The sequence below is a fragment of the Plecotus auritus genome, assembly GCF_963455305.1.
Source record: "Plecotus auritus genome assembly, chromosome: 1".
Lineage (NCBI taxonomy): Eukaryota > Metazoa > Chordata > Mammalia > Chiroptera > Vespertilionidae > Plecotus > Plecotus auritus.
The window spans coordinates 182,359,271-182,371,120 of NC_137770.1; the positions used below are offsets into that span (position 1 = coordinate 182,359,271).

The following is an 11,850-nucleotide window of genomic DNA, read 5'->3' on the forward strand; positions in this document are numbered from 1 at the left end:
ACCTATCAGGGACATTTGCTGCCACTGCTTAGCCCAGCTGGGAGTACTATTTGCCAACAAGGTTGATGAACTTTGTTCCAGTAATTCTAACACAAAATGGGCAACAACATGGGCTGTAAAAGAGATCTGAGTATTTACAGAAGGCTAGATAACTCCACTTATGCAACAGAAAGAAAAAAAATAAGCTGAGGGAAGAAGGGAAAGTGACCAAGATTTGAGAGATTTATTTTTTAGATATATAATTTTTTTTTTTTATTGATTTCAGAGAGGAAGGGAGAGGGATAGAGAGATAGAAATATCAATGATGAGAGAGAATCTTTGATTGGCTGCCTCCTGCACACCCCCTACTGGCAATCAGGCCCGCAACCCGGGAATGTGCTCCTGGCCAGAATCGAACCTGGGACCCTTCAGTCTGCAGGCCAACATTCTATCCACTGAGCCAAACCAGCTGGGGCTAAGAGATTTAGTTTTAACAATTTTTTAAAATTTTTTTCAAAACTAATTTTAAACACTCATTCAATATTATCAAGTCCACTCATAAATATTACCTAAAAAAATCTTAATGAAAACAGAGTATCTGTACTAGAAAAGTGACTTTTATATTCCGTAATTAAAATCCAAACTTACATTCCCAGCAGGGCTATAGAGTGGTGGCTCTGCACCTAGAATACCTAAATCAAGGGTCATCATGGTCACAACTCATTAGCTGCTTAAACCAATGTTTTCTCTTTTTATTTCCATTATTATGTCATTTGTTTGCCAAGTATACACAGGGGATGGGCAAAAGTAGGTTTACAGTTATAATACAATAAATAATAATACAAGTCTAAACTGTTTCATGTACTCACAACTGTATACTACTTTTGCCAACCTCTATATATTATTTCACATGCTAGGGTCTTGTTTTGTCATTGTATATTATATACTCATTATTTCTCATCTCTTCCTTGACTAGAGCAATGTTTGCCTCTAGATTAACTAACTCATATCAGATTTCTCCTCCATGCAGTTGTAACTGGGAGAAAAGGTCATGACTGGTCCTGTAGAAATGGGAATCTGGGTAAGATCTACTGCAAACATCATGTTCTGGACAGTCACCTGGTTAACTGTATATTCACACTGCAGCCTGACCAACAACCATTATTAAAAAAAAAAAAAAAAAAAAAAGCTTTTTATCTTGAAAGTTCTGAAAAATAACTGATAAAAAAATAAGTCCATAGGCTTCAGTATTTTGTTTTAGTAACTAAATATTATACCTAACTTATGAATAGATGAATAGGTTATATGAAACTCGCCTTTGCAAAAACAAAAAGAACAATTAAAATAAATAAAATCTCCTTTGCTTAAGTCTAAAATGCTATTTTTTTTATCTTTATTGTTGAAAGTATTACTTAAGTCCCCTTTTTTAAAGTGCTATTCTTACTTCACCCAATCTCTGTAATATTGTTTCCTTTAGTAGTTACAAAAGTCCTGCATGCTAGTAAAATTCCTCAAATTTTAACAAATAACTTTAAAAAATGCTCAAAATTCATTAAGATATATAAAACTCCCTTTTCTGCCTGAAACTATTAATTTACAATAAACATAGTGAGATTTTCATTTCTTTACAAATAACAGACCAGAAAAACATCTTCAGAATTATCTTGACATTCCTGACCTTTTTGATCAAATGATAGAAAAATGCCACACAAAAGGTAATTAGTATTTTAAAAGCAGAGAATGAGCACAATTGTGAAATATATATTATGAAATTACACAAACTAAATTATTAACTTTCCAACTTGGCATAATGACAGGGTAGTTGAGAGGGAATGTAAAGGAAAATACTCAACAGCTTAAAATTAACAATGGGCTCATTTATTCAAGGTAGGATGGTTCTCCCATTTCAGCTTGAGAGGACTGAAAGTCTCTTTCTATCCTCCTCTAGAAGGGAAACTCTGCAGCTGGCCCGGCTGGAGAATCACTCAACTATATTCACAGCTTCACTCAGTCAAGGAATAGCAAGAAAAGTCTTCTTCAATTTGCACTGAACCAACACAGATAAATGTTGACTTTGAAGTGTTCAAATTTCATCCTTCAAGGACCAGTTCAATTCATTTCTCCTATAATAAACTGGCCCCCACAAATACAAAAGATCTATGCCCACAGAAAATTAGGAATACTTATCTGTATCTTTGCCATTTCATTAAACACTGTCTTGTGACGGGTCTTATGACACTCACTGTCTAGTACTGTATGTATTTCTTTTCTCTCCAACCTTTGTATACTCCATTACTCTGTATCTTCTTCAATGGCTTCTAGGAAGTATTCCTTTAACTGCTGGATAAATGAATTCACAGCAAAATATTTCACGGCTGTGTCTTTCTCTGTTCTATGTCACACTCCCAAACAGGAATCCAAACTCCAGGAAACAGTAAATATCTCCTGCTTTTCAAATCCTACTAAAATCGAGTCTGAGCTGGTAACAAGTGATGCTCCCCTAACTCTTGAGAATCAGTTATTATTTGGGTATTAAAATGCCTGTCCTGCCCTGACTGGTTTGGCTCAGTGGATAGAGCGTCAGCCTGTAGACTCAAGGGTCCCAGGTTCGATTCTGGTCAAGGGCATGTACCTTGGTTGCGGGCACACCCCCAGTGGGGGGTGTGCAAGAGGCAGCTGATCGATGTTTCTCTCTCATCGATGTTTCTAACTCTCTATCCCTCTCCCTTCCTCTCTGTAAAAAATCAATAAAATATATTTAAAAAATAATAATAATAAAATAAAATAAAATGCCTGTCCTCTCTGTTCAGCAAAAAAAAATAAATAAATAAATAAACTAAGTGAAACGAGAGCCCATTGCGTGGGAGAACATATTTGCCAATGATACACGCAGTAAGGGGTTAATTTCCAAAATATATAAGGAATTCATGCAACTTACCAAAAGGAATACAAACAATCTAACTAAAAAATGAGAAAAGAACCTGAACCAACACTTCTCCAAAGCGGACATACAAGAAGAAGGCCAAAAGACATGTGAAAAAATGCTCAAAGTCACGAATCATCCAAGAGATGCAAATTTAAACGACAATGTGGTACCATCTCACACCTGTCAGAATGGCTATCATCAACAAATCAACAAACAACAAGTGTTGGTGAGGATGCGGAGAAAAGGGAACCCTCGTGCACTGCTGGTGGGAATACAGACCGGTGCAGCCACTGTGGAGAACAGTATGGAGTTTCCTCAAAAAACTAAAAATGGAACTCCCATTTGACCCAGTGATCACACTCCTAGGAATATATCCTAAGAAACCTGAAACACCAATCAGAAAGAATATACGCACCCTTGTTCACAGCAGCACAACTTATTACAGCTAAGATTTGAAAAGAGTCCAAGTGCCTATCAGCAGGTTAGTGGATTAAAAAAAAAATTGTGGTACATTTAGACAATGGAATACTACGGGGTGGTAAAAAAGAAGAAACTCTTACCATTTGCAACAGCATGGATGGCCCTAGAGAGTATTATGCTAAGAGAGATAAGCCAGTTGGAGAAATATAAGTATCACATGATCTCACTCATTTGTGGAATCTAATGAACAAAATAAACTGATGAACAAAACAGATCCAGAGACACAGAACCATGAACAGGCTGATGAATTTCAGAGGGGGAGGGAGAGATTAACTGGGAATATTATATGCATATACCCATAGCCAAAGGACACAGACCATAGTGTGGCAAAGGCTTGTGAGTGGGTACGGAGGGGTGGGTGTCAAGGGGGGGAAAACAACAACACAGGGGATATCTGTAATGCTGTCAACAATAAAAATTTAAAAAATAATAATAAAAATAAATAAAATGCCTGACCTCATTCTTATCTACTAAAGAAACATTAGAGATGTTTTTATGAAAAAATGGGAGATCCTCAGAAAATCCAAATACTGGCATTTAAATAAAATATTTACTCTAACATCATACATCAGAAAATAACATGCAGCAGAGTACTTCAAGTCTTGGATACTGTATTAAAAAGATGTTATTCACAAAAATGTTATCCTTCTTATAACTCCATCATGAGAAACATCAATTTGCCAAAATATGGTCTTGAATTGTGCAACAGGTCTCCTATTTCTTCTTATAAAATATACTGGCAAAGACCAACAAACCCACACAGCTACAATAAAACTCATCCTCACATTCCATGGTTTCAAGGCAATTCCACAAATACAGGGTCATAAAAAGAGCCTGCAAACTCCTGCAGCCAGCACTCCATTTTAAGAATAGGAAACTGAAGACAATGGCTCGTAATGATGCAGTTAATGGCAATCTGAGACTCTCTTAAGAGTTTGCAGAAATTACCAATCTTATCTTAGAAATCAACATACTAAAAGGGAATACAAAATTCATATAATATAGGTGATGAACAAATTTGGGTGAAATATTAAAATTTTTACGGTTCAGATGCTTTAAGATTACAAGTCATGTTTAGCATATTCATATGCTGGTAACAACAAAATCTCAAGAAACAGAATGTTCAAGTCCCAGCCAATGGCTTATTTATCTCAAATACATTCCATATCATAGAGTTCAAATGTTATAAGGGAACATAAATAGCCCTCTGTAGTTCAAAATAATAATAACTGACCCAAGGAAAAGCTGTATACCTTTGAACTCTAAAGATGCAGCTTCCTATCTAACCACAAACTTGTGATTTTTTTTTTTTTTTTTAGTTCCAACAGACAATAAGGTAAAAAATCATAACTGCTATGTTTCCTACAATTATTGGAGATTTGATGTTTCAAGTTTCTAAATAATTTTTTTAATTTTATAATGAGTGAGAGATAAGTGAGAGAATACTATGTTCCGAATCACTAAATTACATGTTTTAAGGCATGTGTTCATGTTTTAATTGCTTCTTGATAACTATTAATCTGGTGACCACTAAAATATATTACATAAAAGGCAGAATAAATAAAACCATAGACGTAATTAAGATGAGGTGCAACATTAATAATCTTACTACAATATAAATTAGTTACTAGGCATACATCTTTATTAGGCAATCTTACTAGGCATGTTTGAACCACACAAGGGGTTAAAAATAACTACAATGAAAAGCCAACAGCTTAGCAGCACAGTTGAGCCAACATTCCCTTCTCTCCTCCCTCTCCCCTCCCCATCCTCTCCAATCCAGAATGAACTGCATGCCCCACTGCACAAGGCCCAAAAAGGTCACAGGAGATGGCAGAGGCTTTTGTAAGAGAACAGAAATAACTCAGCAGCTTTGTTACCGTGCTTTCTCTGAATCAGTATGTTCAAAATCCTTTAATTAGCACTCTGTCTACACAAGGAAAGCATTTCTTCTGTGCCAAGGGAGGGCACATATATACGTAACACAGTGTTCTGTTTTATCATCATCACAACGTGGAACTAGTGCCTCAAACTGTCTGCCAGGGAACTGAAGCACAGAAAACTTTTTAAAAGACACAGTACCACATATTTACATACCATTTGCATTTCCATTACCAAACAACAAAGTGATGATTAAGTTTGTTTCATTTAGGCTTCAATTATTTCTGGATTTTTTTTTTCAGCACAAATGGAAGTATTGTTAACTAAAAAATGTTTTTTTAGTCCATTATCGTCAAGTAGGATATTCCATCTTAATATAAAATAATGTTAATAGTACATAAAACACACAGTATTCAAATATTTTTCCTTTGCTCATAATAAATCTTCAGTAGGAGAAAAAAAATTGCCTCACTCAAACAAGAATAAATCAAAAGACCCATTTCTATACAGATACTGCACATTTAAAATTTCATCCAACCACCAAGTCTTAAAACTTGCAGGCTGGATTATATGTATATATTTCCTTATAAAATCTGAAAAACTGAAATCAAGACAGAAATTAGTGATAAATCAATCACAAGTATTTAAAAATCCACAGCCAAGAACACTTCATTAGTAAGCTGGGATTTGAAGTATTTTAATAGGGACATGTAAGTGTTACAAACTTATTTTTAATCTTTCAAAGTCAAGTTGAATATATATTGTAAGAAGCAGCGTGTACATATATGTATACTTATATATACTTAAATAAAACAATAACCTTCTAAATATCTGATTATAGAAACAATCTACTTAAATTTAAGGTAAAGTTTATTATTAGGGAGAAGCATAACATAATTGCTTGAAAGCCAACTCTTCCACACATGTCTATTCATCATGTGAACTAATAGACAGTTCTGGACAATGGAAATAATACCACTATTTCACAGGTTGGTATGAAAATTAAACGAGATGATGCATGTACAGCACATGGCAAAAATCCCCAAGTTTGCTGATAAGGCTATGAAAGGGCGGGAAAGGTATTTTTATGCACTGCACAAAAGTGTAAATTATACAACCTATCATACTAGAGGCCCGGTGCATGAAATTCGTGTATGGGGGGGGGGTCCCCTCAGCCCAGCTTGCACCCTCTCCAATCCGGGACCCCTTAGGGGATGTCCCTCACACAATCCTGGACCGCTGGCTCTTAATCGCTCACCTGCCTGCCTGCCTGATCACCCCTAACTGCCCCCCCTGCCAGCCTGGTTTCCCCTAACTGCGCCCCCCCCCCCCCCCCGCTGCCATCCAGGTCACCCCCAACTGCCCCTTCCATGGCGGCCTGGCCACGGCAAACTGCCCCCGCCCCCCCAACTGGCCTGGTCGCCCCACACAGCCTGCTGTTCAGTCGTTTGGTCATCCTTCACTAACCCCCCTGCCGGCCTGGTCGTAGGCAGCCATCTTGTGAGGGTGTGAGGGTCAATTTGCATATTACCTCTTTATTATATAGGAATATATGCAAAACTACACATATATGATATCTGCTGCAGCACTGTTTGTGATTGCAATATTGGAAACAATATAAATACCCTTCCACAGGGGATGGTTAAATAAATGTTACTCCCCTACAAGAGAATTCTATATAGTTGTTTAAAAAACACACATACACAACAAAAAACCCTATTAATAGGGGAAAATCCTATATTAATAGGGAAAGTTCTCCAAGGTAAACTGTTTAGAAAAAAGCAAAGTATGGAACAGTGTGTACAATACACTACCATATAAGTAAAAGGGGAGTAGATGTTCGCATTTATTTGAATATACAAAAAAAAAACCCCTCTGGAAATTTATACAAGTAATTAATAGCAATAATTACCTACAGATGATGAAATTGAAACAGTACCTGCCACAGTCAAGCCCTAATAAATGAAAGCTATCATTACTCCCCTCATCATCATCAGGAAAACATATCCTTAAAATGTACATACAGAATTCATTCATACTGAGGTAAGCAGCGAAATCTCAAATATTCATACACTGACTACCTAGCTGGAGATCCAAGTCTTTCATTTCTTCTTCAAAGGTAAGTAGCTTTTGGGCCATTTTACTGTTGGCCATCACCTTCACCAGAAAGTAAGCTGAGGAAATAATACCAAAAATAGTCATTTCATTAATACTGATCAACAGTTTTCTAATAAATAGCTTTGGAACTAAAAGGAACATGAAAAATTCCATTAATACAACCTGTGAATATTACATCTGAAGAAACTAAGATCCAGAAAATTCCCCAAATTAGTTACAGTTCAAAGATCTGAAGTCTACCTCCTAGATAAATGCTTTGCATTTTCTTTAAGGTGATGAAGGGAAACTGAAAATAAACAAAAATTGAAATCAATTATCCTTAACTTCCCTCCCACCACATCCTTTATTTCAGGTAACTAAGTCTGTTGAGATCAAATCCCATACGCAATTGTAGTAAGTAGAGAACAGGTCATCCAGAGAATTAGTCCTGAGGTTTCCAGGATTAAGCATTGAATAAACATCTGTAATAAAATCTGTAAAGTTTGCTTACACTAGAGATTGTCAGAGGCATGTTGAAATCCTTGCCACCTTGCAGCCGGAAACCCCAAGGAGCTGGGCCAACCAAGGACACACTGTAGTTGCTCATGGTTTTAGTGGTTCAAAGTCCAATCCCAGAGTGTGAAACTGTGAAAAGAAAATCAGATGGTTAAAAAAATATTTACTTGAAGCCCTATTACATATTTAAATGTATTTAATATAAACCCAACTAAATTATGTTCAGTATTTTGTTTTGGGGGTTTGAGAGACTATAGAGCATAAGTCTGTATTAAGTTCTCATTTCAATCTAAGAAAAGGAATATATGACCTAACATACAATTTCTAAACTCACGCCAATTTCCATAGTCTAAAAATTCCACCTCAGAATATATTTCTAGACACTTGATCAGTTTTACAACTTGCTACAATCTGTGGTTTCTTACAAACTTTAACTCAAAGTACTTTACAACACTGTTATATATAGAAGAACAAGATTTCATTTCATATTTAATTCAATATGATTTTCTCCTTCCCTCTACCTCATGCATTCTTTTGCCTGCAGTTGGCAAAAGATCTTCAATTTCACTTACTTAAACTCTTAATTACTCTAACATATGAAAAGGACTGCTAATTCATAGACTTTCATTCATTCTTACTAAATTCTTTAAAATTAGTGTTTTTTCATGTACAAAACTATTCTCTCCAATCATAAACTATAACTCGAATTTCCTCTTATAGGAATGTGATATATCCCACACTTGGAGTAACATTTACTTTTTCTTCAGACAGGCCATGATAGGCAATACTCTAGCACAGTGATATTTCAATCAGAACCTTTTTGTTTATACACACACCTCATCAGGCAAAGTAGAGGGTGAGCATTTACCACATAGTGAGACTGACTAAATGTGGTAGGAGTATAATCTTAATGAATGAAAGGGAATGAGAGCTTTAGAAAAGAAACAGAACTTCATTGCCTTCTTTTTTGTTTTGCTATAAGTGCGCTTATAAGGACTCTCATGGTAGCACATTTTAAAATATATTTTTATTGATTTGTGAGAGGAAAAGAGAGGGATAGATAGATAGAAACATCAATGATGAGAATCACTGATCAGCTGCCTCCTGCACACCCCCTACTGGGATCCAGCCTGAAACCTGGTTATGTGCCCTGACCAGGAATTGAACCCTGACCTCCTGGGTCATAGGTCGATGCTCAACTACTGAACCACACTGGCCAGGCATGGTAGCCCTTTTACATAACAAAAAACTAAAGTAAAAAAGTATGAGTTGCAGTCTGGGGTTGGTTGTTATGGTGGTTACATGTGGATGGGAGAAAAGGAGATTTTCTAAGATGTAATACTAAGAAACAATATTTCCCTCTTCCTTTAAAAATATTAAAAATATAGCACATGTATAATTTAATAATTTTAAAACTACATTTTCAAAAAAGCTTTTAAGACACACTTCCTTAGAAAATCTATGCTGTTTAACCAAATAATCACCTTGTATTACCTGTCTTACAATATTTCTTTAACCCATTCAAAATTTCTATGCCATCACACCAAATTGACAGTAGCAGATGTAGCTATTAGAACCCCTGGGTATATTAAAAGCAAATAGATTCCATCTTTTCATAAGAAGAAAATGAGGCAATACTTTTAAATAAGTCTGGTTCTTGAAAAGTTAAATTAGTGAAAATCCACGTGGCATCTACTTAGAAACTAAATGAGTAGTATACTGAAGTATACTATGTAAAAATATTACTTCAATACTGATGTATAGGCACAGGGCATTAAAAAGACCAAAAGCCAAACCAGAAGCAAAACTGTTAAATACACATGAAAACAAATAGTAGGGAGATAATAAAGAGCCACATGTAATTTAAATCCTTCCCCCTATAATAAAGATTTTCATAGAACTAGAAAAGACACTTTTGATATAGACACATTATGTAAATCAGAGGTTTATAGAGCCAACAGGTATTTCACAGTCAGCCTGTCCTTCCTTCTATTTTCATCTTTAATTTTTGTCAAGAGAAGAGTGTTTAAGTTAGGCTCAACTTCTCCTGGTCCCACTGTTCCCTACAATAAAATGTACTTATGTACCCACCCGTGTACATGCAACCTTTTTTCACTTGGAAGTTCCGTTCCTGGCTTATCCCATTTGTTACTAAAATTTCTAGCACTGGCAAAGTCATAACAACACTACATTTCTAGTCAGTGTAGTTTCTAGCATTCTCCCTCTGCTAGTTTCATTTGTCTTAAAATAGTCTAACCCCTTAAGCAATGGTAATATTTCTGGCCTTTTCCAGATCTCCTTCATCTGGCTATTAGTGCCCAAACTCTTCCTAAAATACCAAGGAGGCAGGAAATAGCAGCCTATTCTGTTTTCAAACTCGTAGAAAATGTTGGCACTTCTGTATAGCTCTGGATTTTCTCCTAGGGAAAAGCTAAACAATGTATTCGCCCGGGTACTTGGGAGGGAAGCTTGGTTATTTCCCACACTCCTACCCTAGTCTCTCTGGCGGGTGGGAAGCGGGGAAAGAGAATTCCTGATGAACTGCTCAGGGTATCGAGAATTTCTGGGTTCTGAAATTAAAGAGCAGTATCTTGAGGTTCTCTTTTTCCCCAGACCGAGAGACAGTGGAGGTAGAGCTGAAGAACTAAGGCCACAGGCACGGGATGAGAGCAGCCAACGAGACAGTTTTCCAGCAGATGTTCTCGCCTCGCCCTGCTTGCCAAATAAGGCTCCGAGCCGGCTGTTTCCGTAGCAGGCGCGTTCCGACGTCCCCACGGTCAGGAAGGCGGACTTGGGATAGGATCTGGCGATCACACCCTAGACCTGCCCTGCCCAGCGCAACCACGAATTTTCTTTCCAAGCTCTGCCCCTCCTTTTTCCACTTATTGTCAAACGCACTGAAGGCACAGTCTTAGAAAAGCCCCAACAAGCACACAAGTATTAATAAATCTGGCGTTCACGACAGATCTGTTTTTTAAACGAGCTTTATTTCGGGACGCACGGAAGTTTTCCCCAAACAGGTTACAAAATCCTAAATATCTGGGGGAAAATAAATGCTTCTCAGTAGCGAGAGAAGAAACAAAAAGTAACACGCCATTCCCACTGAGTCCCGCTTCCTCTCCGCACCCCCGAGAGAGATTCGCGCAGGACGGGGGTGGACGCGGACGCCAAGGTGGGTGCCTGGAAACGCCCGGAGCAAGCCGGCGGGTCGGTGCAGGGCTCCCGGGGGCCTCTCCGTGCCCACCCTCGCCGTCCAGGGCGCTCCGCTCCCGCGTCCGCGCCTTTGCCGCGCTCGTCCCGGCCGGCCGGACTCCAGGGACTCCCAATGCTCGTCCACTGGCCTCGCGCCCGCTCCCGCGCCACCCGTTCCCGGGCGCTCCTCTTCCCACGCCGCTCTCCCACCTCTGCCGCTCCGCGTCCAGAAAGCACCTGAGAAACCGCCCCGCGCAAGATGCGCCCCCTCTGCCTTCCCAGCTGGGCTTCCCTCGCGCTCCGTGGCGCCAACCAGCCGCTAACTTCCCCTCCTCCTGCCGGGGAATCACAGTCGCGCATCCCCTACGGGTGGCCACTCACCTCGGGTCCCGCGCAGCGTTGCCTCCGCCTCAGACGAGCGCTGACAAATGATTCGCGGTGCGAGCGCCGCCCTCACCAGCCGCGGGAACTTCCGCCTCCTCGCGCGGCAGGCCCCGCCCCCGCTCCTGGGCACTCCCCCTTCGCTTCAGGACACGCCCCCTTCGCCCCCGGCCTCGCCCTGGGGCTGGGCCGGGCCGCGCTGCGCGGGCGGGGAAGGTACCGCGGAGCCCAGCCCTTGAGCTTGCTGTGGCGAGCTGAAACGTCCGCGGAAAACAATTGCGCTGCGAACCGAGTTTTAGTGAGAGTAGTCTTCGGGTTTTCGAGCAGTGCCTAGCAAAGGTCTGCTCGGCGAGTTTATTTTGCATTGGATGCATTTCTCTCCGCAGAAACTGAATTGG

General features: G+C 39.1%; 1 protein-coding gene across 13 annotated transcripts in view; it reads right to left on the minus strand.

Annotated features, from left to right (window-relative positions):
• The window catches only part of PDLIM5 (PDZ and LIM domain 5), a 234,544-nt gene extending 222,953 nt beyond the window's left edge, over positions 1-11,591 (minus strand). For 8 of the 13 annotated variants that reach the window (XM_080641045.1, XM_080641044.1, XM_080641043.1 and 5 more), the window contains exons 1-2: positions 11,453-11,573; positions 7,875-8,008 (exon numbers count right to left, since the gene is read on the minus strand). In XM_080641045.1, coding sequence (XP_080497171.1) covers positions 7,875-7,970 — 96 coding nt within the window. In that variant the 5' untranslated portion in view covers positions 7,971-8,008; positions 11,453-11,573. The other 5 variants (XM_080641041.1, XM_080641037.1, XM_080641038.1 and 2 more) reach the window with 5 other exon arrangements.
• Between the last annotated feature and the right edge of the window lie 259 nt (positions 11,592-11,850).